General features: G+C 34.6%; 1 protein-coding gene across 1 annotated transcript; it reads left to right on the forward strand.

Annotated features, from left to right (window-relative positions):
• Window positions 1–14,825: 14,825 nt before the first annotated feature.
• LOC120329679 (solute carrier family 2, facilitated glucose transporter member 3-like) lies at window positions 14,826–20,762 on the forward strand. Its single transcript, XM_039396414.2, has 11 exons — window positions 14,826–14,981; window positions 15,187–15,330; window positions 16,108–16,239; window positions 16,313–16,448; window positions 17,078–17,199; window positions 18,340–18,440; window positions 18,538–18,685; window positions 18,806–19,000; window positions 19,081–19,228; window positions 19,970–20,127; window positions 20,380–20,762. Exons 1-11 carry the CDS (start codon window positions 14,898–14,900, stop codon window positions 20,551–20,553), a joined length of 1,542 nt encoding a protein of 513 aa, XP_039252348.2. The 5' UTR covers window positions 14,826–14,897; the 3' UTR covers window positions 20,554–20,762.
• Window positions 20,763–21,649: the final 887 nt, after the last annotated feature.

Here is a 21,649-nt window from a genome sequence, read left to right on the forward strand (position 1 = left end):
ATTGGTCATTATCAACGTAAGTGTTAAAAGTACAACAGCCCGAAAGTTCAATACTATCGTGTATTTTGTTTGTTAAGTTTGGCCCAAACCTCATTCAACTGGGCTTGTGTTTTTGTGTGCGTGCTGGTGGGCAGGGACATGAGATACTTCTCATGGTATAAACTTTTTTCTAGGTTTTGCCTGCTCTCCAGAATTCTCCATTTTTAATTTATATTTGTTATGGAGTTTTCAAAATAAACTATCTGTCTATTCATAATAAGTATAAATTTATTCCGGCTCCATAATCAGCATAACAATAGAATGATTGATAAAAACAAATAAATAAAAAATGATTATGAAATCAACAGAGCAAACAAAATAAGGTTTAAAACGTACAGAATATAAGTTGGAAGGTTTTGCCAAGAAGAAGTGGTACGTGTTCACTCGCCTAAAATTATTTCACATACGCACCTACCACACACACACAACTAAAGAGAAATAATTTAAGTAAAAAAGAAAACGCGACAAGCTTATGGTAAACTACACAGTAAACAAAAATATCAATAAAAAGGAAAAAAATTATTTGCCACACCATGTTAATAATTTTGTAGTGGTTGCCACTGCTAAATTGATCAATCTTCTAATTGGAAGTGAACAGTAAAGATAAACTTCTATTGAAAACATATTGCCAAGTTGGGGCATGTATTAGGTCTTGTATCTTCATCGTTTGTTCTCCGTGTCTATCTACAATATTAAACTCATCTACAACGTACAACACTGTTCTTTATTGGCTAAATTGGTACTGGTAGGCACTTTGTAAAATTTCGTTTTGGTCTTCGTGTGTGTCGTCATCATATATATATTTGAGTATAACCAGCTTGTTTTCATGGCAATCATATATCAAAAGCTGACTGTGGAGTTGCTGACAATGGAAATTCATCCAATGTCGATGTTGGCTCAATGATACCAAAGTAACACTTTATAAATGCAATAAACCATAATGTACAGGTGAGGGAATTTTGCTGAACTACCTTGCTGTGATACGGTTGTTCATACAGACACACCCCCCATCGCTGCTACCTCACTATAATACATTCAGTATCTTATATATACTCTTTTTTCTTTTAAGAAATGACCGTTACATCAGTCAGCTTTTGTAGAGCGAAATATCTCTTTTGATCGTTAAATCTTTTCTTATATATATATATGTATGTTCTTGATTATCTTTCTACATTTATTCGACTCAAACAAAAGCATCGTGGGTTTCAGTAAAATCAAGATATTTATGCATCGATGATGCTCATGATTTAGTTTCAATTCAAATCGTTTTTAACATGATTGAGTGCGGATTTATTATATACACACTTTATAGATTAATTAATTATTTGATGGCTTGGATTCTATATATTTTTTCAGGAATTTTGACGATTGTTATTTACATTAATTTTTAAAACTCATTTTCACGAAAATCGCCGGCAGTGGAAAAGCTCAGACAGTTAGGCAATCAAGCAATGGCGTTTAATGGGATGTAGCCTACAGTCAGTTTTTACCACTTTTTTTCGTTTTTCGGCTGTTTGGTATGATATTCGGACAAAGTACGATGCTATTTAGTCACATTTTTGAATAGCATAATTCATGCATTTAATGTTTCCATCAGCCAATTTACTGATATATATATATATCTATATATATATATACTTTATATGTATTTAATTGTACCATACGGGATTTCATTACAAATCTTAAGATTTTTCTAACGGCGATAACGAATTCGCAAGATCACAAAAAGTATCGAAACTAAATACAATTAGGCATGCTCATCTCATATTTTTACGTCAACAGATTGAGCGGTATTTTAGACTAAAAATGTTTATATTTTTGACGCAAGAGGACACAACCACGAGTCACGTTGGACACAATTATATCAATAAAGAAGGAAATTTCATAGAGTCTCGTAGCTGTCATGAATTGAATATTTTACGCGACCGAAGGGCCGGTATACGCTGAAAAAGTCAACCCATCTTACGAGCGCGTAATCGCGGCGACTGTTTCAGAACCCCCCTTTTTGAAAATCCTGACTGCGCGTCTGGCTGACTGGGTACTCCATGGAAGCCACAATTCTCATCATTTCAGCGTAAATATTGGAATGACTTTTATCTTCTTTAACAAAAATATTGCGATGAATTTTATATTCTTTAGTATTGTCACATTCACATTGTTTCTGGCTACAAAACTAATCGTAAGTGGCATTTATACCTATTACTTACCGTAAGTCGTACAAAGACAGGTCGAAGGTAGAGATGCCGTATGACAAAATCCCTTGTAAGCTAATTTCCATGCACGTTATCCTATAAAATAATTTTTATTTTTCATTCTCTTACTTTTCAAATAAGGTAGTTGCATAATTATGCAAACCAAACACATAAAAATGTTTGGCACGTGAAGGTGCTCATTATTCATAAAATGGCACGCCGAGTCCAGAAGGTTGCCGACCCCTGGTTTAGTATATCGGTGAACCAGCATATCAAATTTTATTTATTTCGCAATATTATGCAACGAAACAGTGTTGCATGCTGAACATTACTAATCTGTCTGTTGATGTTATCTTAAACTCGTGCATGGTAATTCGATATAAATTAGAGATCTGCAAGCTTATGCACAAATATCACAACCACTGTCTACCAAGTGCTTTTGATGGTTATTTTATACGACAAAGTACTATACACACACATAACACAAGATCAGCCTCCACACACTCTTTTTATTTACGTCGTTTGTCACATTCCATAACCCAAAATTGCCTAAAGTACACTGGAGCAAAAATGTGGAACAATTTACCAAGTGAGTTAAAAAGCATGTCCCACCAGATATTCAAATCAAATCTAAAAAGACATTTAGTGTCTCAATATATACTTTAGGATGGGTGCTATGTTACATGAAAAAGTATTACAAATTATGTTTCATATTTTAGTATTAGTTAACATCAATTTACCAGTTTAAGCAATGAAGTATTCCTATCACAGTGCTTCCTAGGTTCAGATATTTCTACCATTGAAGGACTCCATAGTCTAGTGATTTTATACCAACATTTATTTTCACCTCAACAAATGTCAATATTGTTTTTTCATTGTATTCTTATCACAGTCTGACAGTATCAAATCATTTATATTTGTTCCTAATATTTTTCTTGTTAGCTTACAAGCAGTACGGTACCGGTACTGAGATAACGCGTCAGGACACCAAAGGTGAATATTTATTTCAACATCCAGCGTGCTAATTTCACTTTATTTATTTACCTGATCGGTGTACATTGCTATATCGCTTCATACTGTCATAGCACAACCACGTTGTGGTCAGGTCACCTTCAAAATTCCCCAGTTATTCTACAGAACAACATTTCGCTACAGCTAGGTCTATGCAAACGGGAAATCCCCGGTTATTCGCTGCTATTATGGCACATTTAATGCACGGTAATTTTTAGTAATAATATATAACAATTGCAATTAGTTAGCCCTTTTGTAAATTTAAATATGGTATCTATTCGATGAAACTCTTCTCCCCGATCTGTCAAACTAGGTGTTAGAACCTTGGGTGTCGCAGCTCGATAACCAGTTTTGGTTCCCCGCGGCTTCCCTTCCCCAGTAATTTAAATATCATTTTTTTCTATATATTTTTGCATGTGTTTTTTGTTTTTTACTGGTTGGAAAAAATAAACTTGACTTGACTTGACTTGATCAATTGAATTTGTATACTACATATATATATGTTTTCTTTTCCATTTCACACTGTTATTACCAAAACAGATCAGTTGCCACTAGGGCTGGGCATTTCGAATCGAATAGTAAATTATACGAATCGGTTCAAAGCTAAATTTCGAATCGCCCCCACCTTGTTTCTTTTTTTTTCGCCAATGGTCGAGGGTTAATCCCCATTTTTTTTATTGAAGCCATATTTGTTCAACTCAAGCACATTATTCATTCTGGCATATTACTATTTTCTGTAGTGAGATATTGATAAAAACGGGTTCCATTACATTTGAACCCACGTACATTTGAACCCATGACAATTGCACCTGTATGCTATTGCACTTATGGAATTTTTTTTGTTTCACGGATAGTTAAACCCATACTAACCCTAACCCATGGGTTTTAGCACCCGCATATAGATTGAACCCGTGGATATACGCATGGGTTCAAATGTACATGGGTTCAAATGTACGGTCACCATAAAAACGTGTTTTTAATTGTGTGTGGACGCTCAGCAATCTGACTGATGGATGTATTCTATGTTTTTAGTAGTTCATGTGTTACCAGGAACAATTACAACAAAGAAGTCGCATACAATTACATATATCTCATCGACTCCCAAGTATTCGAGATTCGATTCTGAAATCATCATGTATTCAAAAATGCCCAGCCCCAGTTGCCACCAACCGGGAATCGTCAAACTGATCATTTGTTGAATGATGACGGAGTATAAAGTAAAAGAAGATAAGATTCCGATTTCAATTCTGTGTAATTTCCAGCATCCAACTGGATTCATCCAGAAATAAAGTTGGCTCTTGCATATTAGTTGATATATAATATATGAGATATACAGGTGCTTCATTAGAGTGAAATAATCAATTAATGGATATTCGTGACTCGTGAGGAAACAGTTATTGACATTTACATTTGATGAAAATTCGTAATCGCATAGACTAGAAAATCATAAAAATAAATAAAAACTCGATTTGATAAACTTCGTCAGGTATTGTTGTTTTGTGATGTAGAGGAGTTTGCATTGACCTCCTGAAGTATGCACAAGAAGATGGCGCACAACCTGAACTCAGGTTGTGTACCAGGTTTGGGTTCAAGCTGTGCGACATCTTGGTGCGCATACTTCAGGAGCACCGTTTGCATGGACCCACTGATTAGGCTTGAATTAGAGGTATTCACGGAGTTTTTGGAAGTACCTGAACCTATTCTTGTTTCATGCTTAGGAAATTCATATAGCGGGAAGACAATCACACGGCTGCTAATCATTGAATCGCCACACACATATATAAATATATATATAGTGATTTTAATATAAATTATATACCGGCATTATAACAAAACCCAAATAAGGTATATAAATTAGATGATTTGAAACAAAAATGGCCTAGTATTCGTTATTTTACTTGGAATATGTTACAGCAATAGGCCAGGCGCAGAAATCGAGTATAGTTAATACTCGATTTGTTAAGTTTACTGTCATTTCCAATATATATTGCAACCACATTATTTGGAAATATCCGTATGATTTTAAATTATTGTGGCATTTGGCAAATTCAACGCCCAATGGAATGAAGGGTCCGATCGAATCCCTGAGGTCCGGTTGAGTTGTTCCAGATGAACGTCATCTCAAACAATAATATATTTAGAATAAAATTTCGGTATTACCCAGCTTACTTAAAATGAACTATGGGTAATTACACAAATACAACCTTAGAATGACCTATAGGTAATTACACAAATACACCTTTATTGGTGCCTATAAACATCATGAAAACAGTTTGTTCATATTAGAATATCTGCACAAATGTGCGAGAGTGAGAATACGGCAATCTATTGAAGAACTTCAGGTACTCGATAATAGATAATCAACTAGAGTCTAGTCTAGTTACTAGACTACGCTACGTTACAAACCTCACTTTGTGATATCGCGTCTGGTGGTAGAAATGTAATATTTATATATGTAGGTGAATATATTTACATGTGAAATGAAAATTTATTTCCCAATTCAAACTTATTGCAGAATTGAAACAAGTAATATTAACGAATATATGAGCCGAATCAAAAACTTTTAATTTGTTCAGTAGATCTTAACATATTGATGTAAAAGTAAAAGATAGGGCATTACTTGACAGTGACCGTTTCAAGTTCCACGCAATCACAAATGTTTACTATTTATGAATAATAACTGCTAGGAGCGAACGAATTTAAAAATGCATTCATATCTTTGAATATACATCTACGGGTGTTTATAAATATTAACAGTATTATTTTTTTTTTAATTCAAATCCAAAACTTACGGAAATTGCACATAGGTCCAACCGAGTCAGAATCACAGGTACATGCTGGATTATTCGATGCATCGTAAATTCCTTCAACACACTCTGTGCAATAAAATAAGTTCAGTTGAAAGTTACATTATTCTAAAGTCAACATGCTGATTTGCAAAATAACCAATTGAATTACGTCATATCTATATTGTGAATTTACCAGGCATTGCGTTTGCAAATAAAAATCTGAAATATGGATCATGTTTCGATTGGGAATTTATATTGCACTCACTTCTTTGACAAGAGATGATTTAATTAATTAATATTGTTTCTTGAAAAGTTTTTAAACTAATTTTCTTCATCGTTTATCGTAGCTTTGTTTTGTTTGATAGAAACAATTCGAGTCTAGCAATAAACAGAACATATAAAGTACATCAACCAAAGTTGATATGAACATTGCACTATCTTTGTATTGGACAGACTATATATTATATTTCCATCCTAAATGAGATTCAATGAATGTGATATATTTCCGAATGCTTGATGATAATTTAGCGCAAATATCTTTTTCACATGCGCATGCCATTCATAATTCAAACTTAGCAAGCAGTTTACTCACTTATATTACACATATCTCCGAACCAAGTATCAGTGCAGGAACAAGCTACCGACGGAAAACTTGTAAGAGATCCGTTGATGCAGTCTACACGTATAAAGAGTAACTCTTACTAATATTTGACATGATTTAAATATTGGCAGATACAGACACAATTAAAAAATAATTTACTTGTAAGTTATTAACTGCTATTGTCCGTGATTAAGAAACAAATCGACTCCAAATTTACAGTATTTTAAGATGGAAAGCGTCTTAAAGCGTTAGTACATTTCTATTTTGAAAAATCACGCGGTGCCCCGTTTGGCAACCGCTGGCGTAGACATATTCTTGTAATGATGCGTCAAGTATAGGAGAATTTAAGTTGGCGTTGCGGGAAATTGATGTGTTGTGCATAGCGATGCGGTAGAGCACAAAGGTTTGAGAAATTTGAAAATGATTATTTGTCATGGATTAGTGTGTAAAGCTTAGCAGAAGATAAGTTATTTGTTATAAATATGACAACCAGTTATCCCGCGGAACTAAACACTATAATTACTAAAAACTATAATTTCAATAAAACAATGAAGATTAATTTAACTATTATATATTAAAAACTTCACAAAACGTTTGAGAAAAAGATATGTACAAACAATGGATACGAAACGATTTTAGTTTATATTAACATACGGACTCTTAGGTTTTCCCAACTGCTTCACCTTTCAGAATGTCTATAGTTTATTGGTTCCTTCGTTGGTTTCACGCTTCTTATATATCATTTCTGTGATTGATTCATCTGTTTTAGAACCAAACTTCTGTAGAGTCTACCTTTATTGTTACCTCGCTGTTACGTAATAAGTAATAACTATATACTTACGTACAAATGGTACGTTGAAACTACTTGCTGCATTTTCGCGAGCTGCAGTTGATATATTTGCTGAACCGAGTTTAGCGAAATTGAGTTATTTTTTGGAATTGCAAAGGAAAATCAGGCAAAGACGAGGAAGAAGACTTGCCCTTTTGTCTTTAATCTTTAGACTTACATGTTTACAAACTTTAAACGGCATAAAGTAGACATCAACGATCACAAGATTGAGTTAGATTTTTTTTCCGAAGCTCGAACAAAAAGTTTGGGTCAAGTTAGCACTGGATTTCATGAAACTCAAGTGCGAAAACACGAGTCACTTGCGTACGAATTGCCGAGGAACGTGAAAAATGCTACGACAAATATTTTCATGGTTTCAAAAGAATTTGGAAACAAATTCCACTCTAATAGAATTAGATATTTCGTTTGGATTTCAACCGCCATAAAGTATTGCTCTATCGTTATTTCAGATTTCTGTAGTCGTTAATTCCCCTTACAACAACATCTGTTTCCACCTTAATAAAATTATGTTCAAAACACAGTGCCTCAATCAATTTTCCGCATCCAGGTTCTTTATAATTGTCTGCGAGGACACAGAGATGTGCCTGTATCTTATCAAGTGATTTGACAGCTTTAATAAATCCACGAGTAAGGCCAGCATGTAATACTGCCATCTTTAATAATCTTTGTAAAGCAGAATTTAAATCTATTGGCCCGCCTGATAAATCATGCTGATTGCTGCTGGTGGAACATTATCTTCTCTCGCGTCAGTCATAATTGTGATATATGGGAGCGTCGTCAGTAATTTAATGAAGATGCATGAATTATAAACGAAACGTGACAAGATACACAAGGGTTAAACTTGAGAGTATTTTTGACACATTAATATATTAAAATATTAGTGAGAAATAAATGCGACATTCGCTAAAGCAGCCTCATAAAACGGTTCCATTATCTTTGCAGCACCCACGTTCATTTGCACCCAGGACATTTGAACCTGCATATTTTTGCACCCACGAACACTTGTACCGACGGATATTTACACCAATATTGCATATTAGCAAGATTATTGCAATAAAATCACTATATTTAATCTAAATATTTCGAGAGCTCAATTCTTCGTTTTACTTCGTTTATTGCTATGGTTGGTGTTGAAAGACGGGCACTTGCTAAAAAGCTCAGACTCATAGAGGCGCAAGTAAAAGTTTGGTTCCAAAACAGAAGAATCAAGCACAGGGATGATAAGAAGCGTGAAGCCGAAGAAGAAACCAATAAACTAGACATTCTGAAACGTGAAGCAGTTGATGAAACCTAAGATTTCATAATATGTTAATATAAACGAAAGTTCCATCGTTCCTTATCCATTGTTTGTTGGCTCGGCGGTGTGGCGCATCGTGCTAAGCGTTAGGAATACGCTGGCCACCGCATCTCTGATTACCTTTCGTGGGATCGCAGGTTTGAATGAGGAATGAAACATTATGACTAGTAAGATTACTTACATGCAGTATACGTAAGCGTTATGTGTACAACATTTCGAACATTTTATTATTGCAGAGTTTGTTATCCAGTCAAATGCCCGTTTGAGATTGGGAATAATTGTGACGTCAAATACTGTGACAGCTTGATCAATTAGTATCTAGATCAGGGTGGTCCAAGGCTGCGAGGTTGGCGGGCCGCAAAAACTTCTGAGGATGTCTCGCGGGCCGCAGTCTGAGAAAAACTTAAAGTGTATCACATTGTATCAGATAATGCACGCAGTAAATTCATCCCTGTACTTCATATCTGCTATTTTCAATATTGTTTGTGGTATAGCGAGTACATGAAGGTAGTTACTGTGTATTTTAATATTTTCACCGTATCGTTAATAGTGCATGTTATTTGCATAAAACAAGGTCATTGTTCTGATTCATTTCCTTGATTCCTCTGATTCACTTGTCTCTCTCCCTATAGTGGCAGTTTTCTTCGTCTCGTAAAAAGAATAGCTTCAGATTTGTTTTCGAAAGGCGAAATCCCGAATCAATAAACCAGCAATTAATATTATCTAGAATAGCCCGGATCTTTGTGAATAATCAACGCATTACTGCACTTCCCGAATGCTTCTGCCGGTCGCAAAAAGAGCCACGTTTGAAGAAACACAAGAAGACAAATCAATTGCCATAATATTAATTAGAAGTGAAGAGACCTTTCTTGTGGAATTCCCGTTTCGATTTTGAATATATCGTACACTGTGTTATTAATATGAACTTGAATGGTACGAACGGATCAACGTGATTTAAACAACATAAGAGAACGGCCCCGTTTTGCAATATTATACAGTTTGTATAAAAGGCCTAACGATGTCATAAGCCTTTTCTATATCTAGAAACGCGACTAAAACAGATTTTCTATTTGTCATATAGATATATATATATCACCATGTATCCGAAAGAATATTGTCGGTTGTTGAGCAATAATGTCTAAATCCAGATTGTTTCGTAGTCATCGACCCAAACTTTCACAGATACCATTTGAGGCTATTAGCAATTAGTTGTTCCATCCCTTACATAAATGATAAATTAGACGTCCGATGTAATCGGCCGCATGAGGATATATGGTGGCATCTTGTGTCCAAGACAACTATGTTTCTGCTCTGTGTGGATCAGTTGAATCCCGTGTAGGTACGCAGATCCTACTAAGAATGTATACGAGGCGAGACTGTAAGTAGCCTAAATCTTTTACATACACATCGCGTTTGACGTACTGAAACAATTTTAGACCTCGAAAGCGGCCCAAATTTTTCGTGGCTTACAGATACGTGCTTAGTGGTTAATCCAGCCATGATTGTTCCAGTCACGTCCATACATTTGGGCATTGCTTTCTAGTTTGCATATGTATAAATGTTTGCTTTTGTCATATGTGAGATCTAATTATATGGATACCCGAAGTCAGTGGAACGTACACGAATAAACCAATGTAACGATGCAATTGCAGTAGAATACTTATGAAAATATGGCATTGGAGTCTAGTCTAGTATTGGTGAATATACAAAAATAAAAGTCATAGGGAGAGGAACAAGAAAGAATGCATAGGCGTGTACAATAATGTTTTTTTTGTACATGTGCTGGGGATGAATAACACAAATTATTCTTCGCTATTCCTGTAATAAAATATCTGTAAGGGCATTTGCACCAGTTACAAATTAAAAAAAAAACGAGGAAAACAATTTTATGTATTCAAAAAATGTCTTGAAACATCAAATAGTCCAAGGTACATAAAAACAAAATATAGATTATTAAAACAAGTACAATAAAATACTACCGAAGAATCATGCGAATAATGATATCACATAGCGCTTGATATTACGTAGCAGGTGGTGCCGAAAATAGGATCCGTTGATAGAATTAATTTTCCGTTTCTGTCATTGGGTAATTGCGACAAAACAAACCGAAATGTATCCAATACAAATATCAATACAAATTGAAAGGAACAGGATGGTAGAAAATACCAAAATCCTGGCTTTGTTACAGATACAGCTCGCGCTGGTTATTTAGGTACTACCGGCTTGCTGTCGGCTTGACAATTACTACTGACCAACATCTCAACACCGAATACAAAATGAAAGTTACTAAAAAATATAATCACTGATTATGGGGTTTTTGTTGAAAAAACAAGTGACTCAAAATAGTTTTTAGGCTACCCAGTTTTAGATCAACACCCATAGCTTAAAAAACACTGGGCTCGAGCGTTCGGCTGACTCCTATCATTAGCTACATTTCCGCGAGAGAACTTTGGAATGGCAGATATATTTCTCAGATGGGACCCGGATAAGTAATAAATTTTATTCTCCAACCCGAGTGTCAATGTATTCAAAACAAAATTCCTCAATTACAGCGTAGTTAATGTCTATACCAGGGATGGCGAACCACGGACCCGCGCGCCATAAAGTGACCCGCAATGTATTTTCGGCACCCGCCACGCAATGAAATAATCAGGAAATACTAAAAAGTCAGTACGACAGTAATAAATATTGAAGATAAAACATGCTATATTTCAACCTAAAATGCAGCTACTAGCAACAATGCTGTTACAACTCTCATGGCATAGCAATACAGAGGTGTCTCGTAACCGAGGTTCCATTTTGCAAGTGCAGCCAAGGAGGGACGAATAATGTTTTGGATGTATACGCGAGAACTTGATGCTACCTTGCTGCTTATTTTTTATTACGAGTTTCTCCCAATTCCGGAAAAGATTTTCGTTAGCGATATAAACGTTTTTCGATAATTCGTAATCATGCAAATCCCGGTTTTTTCTTCTCCTCGAGTACCAGAATTCGCCTCAGTCCTGGTACAATGGTTTACTAAAAAAGATTTGCCTTATATACAAGGGATGCACATGGTCTATCTAAACCAGGGGCGACGAACTCTTTTGCCCTCGCGGGCCATTTTATCAGTCACCGATGAGTAAGCGGGCCGCACAACTTTTTAGTCATATATACCATGATGCCTATTAATTTTCATCAACAAAAACAAACAACAGCATCCATACAGATGAAGTTATCTAATGGTATATTGGAGTATAAAATGAAAATAGAACATTCAATTCAGGTTTTGCTTAGTGAAATTTTTGGAAAGTTTTTTGCTTTACTAAGCACTTTATTATATCAGGGCGAAATTTGATATTTCATAGTGATGTTTATATTTTGTCGACGCAACCGCAGGTTACATTAACACACAATTAAATTGATATAAAGTAAAACGTTTCAAATAGACTCAGATTTGTCGTCAACAAATTTCACATTAGTGGCGAGGGCTTCGTACAAAAGAGCCGTATTTCGCAAGCCGGATACAGAAGTTATATAAACGAATCCATCCTATAACGATTAACCGATTTTTAAAATGTAGGCTTTAATTCAACATCTCCCATTATTTTAATCATTGAGCTGAAGTTATGAACTTTTTATTACTTTCAGATGTCCCATGTATCGTGGACCGAAACATTAGATTTTTGCAAAGTGAGGTTACCCCTCCCTCAAACCCTATGCGTTTGCCGACAAGCCAACGTAACTAGGCTAAGACATTGGTTATTTTGATTCGTTGTTGATCCAACAAAACAAGATGTATTGCAAATAGCGTTGTCAGTAATATATAATAAAAGGTAATACTGGCGCTCCCATTTTATATGTACAGTCACTGAAGGTTTATGACTTCTTATGACAAGCCAAACATACACTAAATCGTCTGAATGCTTCGTGGGCCGCACGAAATTCTTTTGCGGGCCGCAGGTTCGTTACCTCTGGTCTACCAACGAGTTGGACGGTGCAAGACTGATTGATTTTACTTTTGAATTGACAAGAAAACCCCTCGTTCTTACCATTTTCATTGTTAGTTAAGTTTGTTTCGCATGGTGTTTGCACTTTGCTGAGCATGGATTGTTTAAACGTAATAAGATTGAAATCTACCAATTAAAATAACTCTGGCCACTGGTACCACTGGTATGATAAACAGGGGGCCATGAGTGCTAAAAGCCTAGGGAAGGGGGCCGGAAGCCATAAAAGGTTGGGAACCACTAGACAATACAATGCATCATTATTCATTGCATGCATACTACACATAAAACATTTCACAAAGAATAGAAATCTCAAATATAATATTAGAATGCTTTTCGTGATAATACCTTGTATATCGTCACTATCCATTTCACACATTCAAAACGAAAAATATGATTTATTACTTACTCCGCATTTAGTTATTATTTACAAAACCAATTTTCAACTTGATTTTAATTGTTCTAATGTCGGTTTCACCAATAAGCCTACGAAATGTCACGTTTACATTCCATTTTTAAATATACTTTCAGTATTTGCAATAATGTTTCTGAGGATTTACTGTAGTAAGTTTATGATACTTGTTCAATAACATCGACAAGTAGCCAACCGATTGCACGAGATAGTATGGTCGCATTTCATTCGATGGAAATAAAATAAAACTGACTTGTGGGTACTTGGAGCATAAAGATATAATAGTTGACGGATTTATTGACTAATAAATTATTTGCGCTTTGTTGACATACTTTTAAGAGAATGGGGAATGTCGCTGACATGGATATCAACTAATTATTTTTATTCGAAATTAATCCATTTTAAACATCAAAAGCTAACGTAAAAAGTTTTTTGTTTTTATACAAATAACTCCCTATTCGCAATAAAATACAATATACAGTATACATTAATTTTTCACATAATTCTTTCGCAAAAAGTTAGATTCTGACCGCATCATAGTCAATGCAATTTAGCTGCTCGTTAATTTCACGCTTTTCAGACCCAGCATCTAATTAAGACAAATATAATATAATTTAAAGGCGACTGCCCTCAAGATATATGCAGAGTTAATTAATGAAGTCAAATGGTAGGTTTAGAATTATATATTTATAAACAACATAAACTGGTCACACCTAATATAAAAGGATCAGTCATGCAAAGAATGGAAATCGGATTGGAATGAGAGTCAGAAATGTCGGAAGCCACTTAGATATAAGTTAGAGACTCAGGCCTTTTGGGTTATTTAAAAAAATATTACTATATTTAAAAGTAGATTGAACAGCACCTGTATCTGAAAATGGTAATATGTCGCACGACAGGCATCCATTAAGCAGCAATATCAACAAATAATATTCACCTATTGTAAATTCAAATACAATTTGCGTGTAACTATTGCTGGGAGAACCTAAACATGTACTAATCGTAACGACACATTTGCAGTGTTTACCTCACTTTTTGTTGTTGCTTTGGACATAATACGATGGAATTTCTTCAAAGCATTGTGTAATAGAGGCAGAACTAGAAATATGTTTGTTGGGGAGAATATATACAGTTGAGAACATATTCATACTTGTATATATATACGTGGTGATAAACGACAGCAATATTATTCCTACCGATTGTATGTTATTTATTTATTTTCGTCATATCCAAGTGAATACTGACGTCATCGACACTTAAGTGTAAAGTAGTACTAATGCAGGATACTTACTATTCAAAAGCAAGTAATATAATTTAGACGAAATATAGATTCAAAAGAATAATTCAATTGCATAATGCTGCTGTGAACTCACTTATGCCATGTACTTTAAAACAAAGTGTTGCACAATGAAAATGGCTTCTAACAATGATTGTTTTTCTTTCAAACTTTGTCATGAAAAATAAATTTTTCGTTCAAATAGGAGAGAAGTTTCTGACTCTTTGAAAACAAATGACTATTGCAAAATCATAGAAATAAACAGGTAGTTTCGAAGTGATTAATTACCTGGAGTGTTACGATGAAATATGCTCACACTAATATAAAATGTGACAATTCAACAAAATGAATTATGTGGAAAATGAAGTAAATTATACCTATTTCTAATTAAGCTCAACATCAGTAGCTATATATATTTTGTAGTTTTTGAAAACACACATTATAATGCGTTCGTCAAGGTCTTCATCTCAAAGCAGCACTGCTGAAATGGTTAGTCCAAAGGCCAATGAGTTAAATGAAGACGAAGAGGTAACATTAAAAAAATTTTGTATTGTTTATTGACAGTCGACCCCATAATGTTGCTATCGCAGAACGTTAACAGCTATCTAACATGACTAACAACTCTAAAAGGACTTGAAGTCGATTTTTAAAATTGAACTCAAAAATGGGTTTTTACTGAACAAAAATCCAATAAACAATTTTCCAATACTTGTAAAACCTACGTTCTTTATAGAAATATCGTCCTCGACTCACATTCTATGCTGCCTGGACAGCTTCGTTCGTATCACTGGTGGGTTTGTGGCAATATGGTTTTTCAATCGGTTCAATTAACGCAGCATATGGTCCTGTAACAGATGCGATTCGCCAGCAGTATGAGGTATAGTTGTTTTACAGTTCCGTGTGCAGTTTAAACATGCCCTAAATCAAATCTATATTTTTACGTAAACTGTTAAATTAATGAAATTTTGATGGTACGTGAGTGTATCGAATGTGACTGTTTTCATACAATATTCTCGTTACTAGTATATGAGGATTGCGCTGCAGGCTTACGAGTAATATTCCATGGAGCCAATCGACCGAATGTTTTCCAATAAATATGTGCTTTCATATCAACTCTTATGTAAAATGATTTTCTATCAAAACTAAGGTTAATTCTCCTCTTAAGAAATGTTCAATAAAACGATCATAAGAACTCGAAATTGAAAATATTTGAAGTGTTTGTGTTATGACCAATAATAATCTCGATGCTTTGGAATACGTCGACTGTTTTTGCTGTAAGAGGATTACTCACATTAGTGCATTTAATCACGTTCTGGTTGGATCAGTGAAATTTGTTTGTACAATTAAGAAGAAGCATAGGACGATATGACGCTAATTTTTCTGATACTTTGGTATTTCTCCATGATAATATTTTTTTCCTATTTTAAAGTGTTTTGATGTCTTTCCACAACAAGTCAAAGATATCTATACGCAACAATATGCTGATTCATTACTACTGCAATGTTTTACTATATCAAGAATCGTCAAATTAAATAATGAATCATATTCATTCAATAGCCCGCATAATATGGCGGTTCAGTCTTTTCGTTGGTGACCGACAAGAAACAAAAAATATCAAAATACCAAAAATGATGTCTGCTTGTTTGTTTTGCAGGGTCGTTTTAACATGACTATTCCATCATCATTTGTTGATGCTATATGGGTTACGTCATCGGCTGCTTATCCGATTGGAGGAATAATAGGATGTCTCTTCGTTGGACCTATCGTACGAAAATTTGGAAGATTGGTAAACAAACATTTTGTTTTTGTCAGACGGGGAAACAACATTTCCAATTTAACTCAATATATTTATCTTTCAGAGAGGACTTTTACTGGGACACGTCATCACCGTGTTCTTTTCCATTCTCTTGGGCCTTGTGGGTGTTTTGAATTCTCCTGAACTTTTAATATTGAGCAGAGTAGGAATTGGTTTTACAAGTGGCGCCATCGGCACAGGTAAGAAAATGACATTTCAAAGGCTGCAGTTAAAAGGTTTATTCAAATTTTGTAGAAATGTAAAGTATGATTAAATCAAATTTTCTCATTACTACACGTGGTATGCTGTAGTTAAATTCATCAAACCTAGTAACATTTTGTTGTAATTCGAATCGCGTTTAACTATCGAAATAAAAGTTATTAGTTATTATTATTTTAGGGTCATTCGACTTCGCATGTTTTTTTTTGTATTGGACTAATAAATTAAAAAACTTGCTATCCAATCTGATGTTCGACAGGCCACGGTTCCCATTATAACAAGTCTCAATTCAGGGTGTACTCACTCGCATTAATCATAACATGAGGGATAGATTACCAGCGTTTCGAACAACGCCGGATTTTATGTACGTGTCGAAAATGAAACTCAGATCGCACTATTGAACGATTATAGTTTGACGTGGTTATATTTGTTCAGAATTAAAGTAATGTACGAATTTGTCTGGAAAAATTAATCTAAGAATCCTTCATATGTACGACTGGCAGCTCAAAGCCAATCTGGTTCATTGATCATTAAAGTGTTTTAAATTGTGTTAAAGGTTTGTTTGAACCACGATTTCTATGTAGTTTATATTTACACGATTTTGTTTCAGGTATATCTGTAATGTACGTTATTGAAATTAGTCCTCAACATCTAAGAGGTGCTTTTGGATCTCTGATATCTGTTGGAATAAGTTTCGGCCTAATCGGAGGAAATGTACTTGGATTACCACAGGTATAGGGCGTGGTATATATTAAACAAATAAGAGAGCTACGCTAAAGTATATTGACACGAAAGCCAAAACGAAGTAGTATGATGGATATGAAATCTTTCACAGTACCGGTACGTACGGTACACATCCCGACTACGACTGACCACCAGAACGCAACGATTGCGAACGCGAAACCGCCACAAGATTTTTTTTTGTCGATGACGTCACAACACAAAATTCATAGCGAAAAACGAATTCCAAAGGGCCCACAGAAATTTTTCAAATAAATAAAAAGAAAAATAACAAGAATACCAACAAAAACCCACAAAACGTTCCATAGGTTCATTTCGTGTCCAATTAGAGATGTACCGATACCGATTCCATACCAATGAAAAGTTCAATAAAAAGTCGTCGATATCGATAATTGATATTGAAGATATTCTAATATATATATTATCTAAGTAATTACATCATCAATGTATGTACAACGTTCAATGTTGAGCGAATGGGATCAAATATTTGTTTGCAAATAGTATTTACAGTGAACTAGAAGAACATATATCTCTGGGCATGTGAATGCGCAACTTCAAATCCGTATTTGTGATCCAAATGCATAGGTGGCGTAATACTAAATGTACTACTGTAGGCTTAACTCAATAACTTCAAATCCGTATTTGTGATCCAAATGCATAGGTGGCGTAATACTAAATGTACTACTGTAGGCTTATTGGAATATTTGAATTAGTTGCATGGTAAAATGCATTTTAACTTTGTGCATATGCAAAGATTATCATTCCTTTCAACCAAATTTTACCAAACGTTTCGTTGTCCGCAGATTGCAAACTATACATGTTGAATTATATATAAGCTCATATATTTGGTGCAAATCGATCATTATACTAACTGTGAATAGTTTAATGAGTCAGCAATGCCGCGTGCACGTTCCATCCGCGTATACTAACTTGTACTTGTATCGGAGATATCGGTCCACTTTCAGCCGATATCAAAAAATACCGATGTCTGAAAAATGGCAGATATCCGATACAAGTCTAATTAAAATCTCAAACGTTACTGTAATCTTTCTATGATATTTTAAAGTTTTATTTGCTATATAATGCTATTAATTCAACTAATATACTGATATCTTATCGACAATACAACAGGCACTTGGAAATTCCAGATTTTGGCCATTGTTGTGCTCAATAACAGGATTGCCTTCAGTAATTTTCATTCTTCTCTACAAGACGCTGCCGGAAAGCCCAAGGTAAAAAACATCTCAATTACTTCAAATATTTCAAAAAATCGTTCTCTGACACTATGAATATGATTGAGTAAACATTTTGTAACCTAATATTTGTCAGAAAAGTCTTCATGGAAGACAGAAATGAAGAAAAGGCCATACAAATATTAAGACGCTTGAATGGAGTTCAAGACGTCAGTCGTGATCTTATACAAATGAATCAGGAGAGAAACAGTTTGGAAACGAGTCAACAGATGACTGTGAAACAGGTGAAGAAACAGTGTACTTTCGCACTCAAGAATTGAAATATTGACTTGAAATTACACTAAACAATTTTCGATGAAACACAATGTTATAGCTAATATATATATTGTTAATTTTATTTTCAGCTGATTTCTTCCGCTGCTTTACGTTCATCAGTCATAGCAGCTTTGGTGATATCATCTGCTCAACAAGTAACTGGGTTGAATGGAGTATCCTTCAACATGAATAATATATATTTACAAGCTGGAATTCAACAGAGTTATGTTCATTATTGCAGCATAGGCGTCACAATCTTGATTCTATTTTTCCAATTATTTTCGGTAAGCGGAATGTTATACGATAACCTATAGAGCTGAATACAAATTACATAAATATTACAAATATTGTAATATATATTTAGGTTGGGTTGACGGAGAAATATGGACGAAAGATACTACTAACGTCTGGATATGCCATTGAAGGAATGAGTCTTATACTTTTAACAGTGTCAATTGAACTAAGACAGCATTCGAATGCATTCTCCTTCGTTGCCGTTGGTGCCTCATTAGGTAAGTGGCACTAATTTACATGTTTATGGCGACAGTAAGTTGTCATTCTAATTTTATCTGAAAAGCATTTAGAATGTAAACGGTTTTCAAAACAGTCTATTTTCCATTCGTGTCATCTAATATTTACTTTCTCATTTTGAATGAAACATCTGAAACGTGGAAACAAAAATACGAATTTAATGGGGATGGTAAAGCGTTGGGAGATAGGTTAGTTAGCTTTAGTAAACAATGACATCAATTGCCCCGACGTGCTGAGAAATATTTCAATTTGGACTCTTTGAAGACTTCGGATTCTGACATAATATTGTAGGGGAATGTGTCTCACATCCAAGAAAACGTCCATGGGACATATTTTAGGTTTAGCTCCTATTAAATAGGACTACATGTACGAAGAGACATGCAAAACAACAAAACTTACGGACTTTGTTAACCTCATATCCATAACTTTTATACTTGTGTCCATCAGCCCCGTCACGAAGTATAAATATTGTTAAGGCTGAATATATATTTCGCTCTTTATAGCTAACAAGTGAGCTATGCTCTAATATATGTACACGAAGTACATAACGAAATGTTTTACCATCATTTTCCCGAAAATTATACGGTTTTCGTTTCCCATGGGAAATACAAATGTGTGCTGTCCCATCCCATTACACGAGACAAGCCTGCAAATCCCTTAACACGAAGCAACAGTTAGGTGCACGTCACATCAATCCACTAACTACATTCTATGTTTAACAGGTTTTTGGGTTGGATTTGGCCTTGGACCGGGCCCAGCCACACTACTAGTTGTCGCCGAGTTTTTTGAACAAACGTCACGATCAGCAGCAGTGACAGTTTCAACGATAGTTTTATGGATTGGATTTGTCCTAACTGTAGTTGTGACACCATACATGATGGTGAGGAATGTTTTTTGGCCATATTTCAGAAATCAGTCATTTCAAGAAAACAAAAATTATAAATATAAAGTCTTATCAAAGATAATACCATGCACAATTTTGATAGATACCTTTGAAATGTTTATATTAGGTCAGAGTTTATATGATAAATATCACAAATGTGCGAGTTACACTGTAATTAGTTGCTTGAATAACAAAGACAAAGGCAATTACTTCAGAATTTTTTCTAACATAAGGTTATCTTATCTACAGGCTGCAATGGGTGGATACACGTTTCTTCCGTATGGCATAGTGGCTTTACTTTCTGTGGCTTTTATTTATTATAAAGTCCCCGAAACAAAGAACAGATCCTTCAGTGAGATACAGAGGAGCTTCGGGAAAAAGATGGAAGTAATAACGGAAGTAACCGACGAAAGCTCGATTTGATATTACATAAGATGCAATTGAGGCAACATTGTCTTATGTAGAGCAGTCTATGCTTTCTACCGAGCATTTGGTTACAGTTAAAATACGAAATACGGCGTGATTTTATTGTTTAAATACCATGTAAAAGACATAATATTATAAATCTCGAATATTATCTATTGTGTTTATTTTTCTTTGCGTTGTGACAATGAAATAAATAACGTAACAAGCATTTTCCATCGTGTTAGAGGTATTAAATGGTAGGTTATGAGCGCATACCCTTTTTACACAAAGTACCGAATTCAAATTCCGAAATCGAAAATGAATTCAATGAAATATAATTTTGTTTTGCGTAGAAATTAATTTAATTTATCAATATGCCAGAAAAATGTTATAGGCGATTTTTGCAAATGACAAGAATCATGGCAGATATTTTGTTTTAAAAATATACAAATGAAGCCACAATATCAGAATCCTAATAACTAAATATCTTTAAACGTAAAATAAAATAAGATAAATGACTCATGTTACTGATATTCTCTAATAGTTGAACTCAGGATTTTTTCAGGTTTCAAGCACAACACGCTGGAATATTCTTTTCGAAATTAACTAGACTCATATGACCCGATCAAACATTTCATATATATATATTAAGGTTTGTTTACCTCAATATTACTTCAAAACATTGGTTTAAACTTTAGTTTAGACTAGAGGATTAAAATTTCTACTGGACTGTAAATTTGCGGAAAACAGCTTGGTCTATTAGTAAGCATTTTTAACGCACAAACAACTATGTTATGAAGAAATTCTAAGTCAAGGTCACTCAAGTCAATACAGGCAACCGAGAGTATCCTGGTTGCAAATATAGAAGTCAGTTGCTGAATCAAAACAGTTGCACATTTTTGAATATTAAGAGTACAGTACATGAAATGCACAAGTCTTAGACCAAAAGATGATTTCCGTTCTTATTGACAGTGCCGAATTTACCACTAGGCAAGGTAGGCTGAAGCCTAGGGGCATCGGCATTCAATATCGAACTGTTATTTATTTTAAGTCGTTTTTCAATTATAAAGGCGTGTTCAGGAATTTATCTGGTTTAAAAAAATTGAAACTGATA

Source organism: Styela clava, chromosome 12 (assembly GCF_964204865.1).
Source record: "Styela clava chromosome 12, kaStyClav1.hap1.2, whole genome shotgun sequence".
NCBI classification, from domain to species: Eukaryota; Metazoa; Chordata; class Ascidiacea; order Stolidobranchia; family Styelidae; genus Styela; species Styela clava.

Coding starts and splice junctions, on each gene's coding strand:
- LOC120329679 (XM_039396414.2), top strand. CDS start 14,898: ATGCGTTCGTCAAGGTCTTCATCTCAAAGCAGCACTGCTGAAATGGTT. Junction 14,982..15,186: donor AGTTAAATGAAGACGAAGAG/GTAACATTAAAA, acceptor CGTTCTTTATAG/AAATATCGTCCTCGACTCAC. Junction 16,449..17,077: donor AAGTGGCGCCATCGGCACAG/GTAAGAAAATGA, acceptor ATTTTGTTTCAG/GTATATCTGTAATGTACGTT.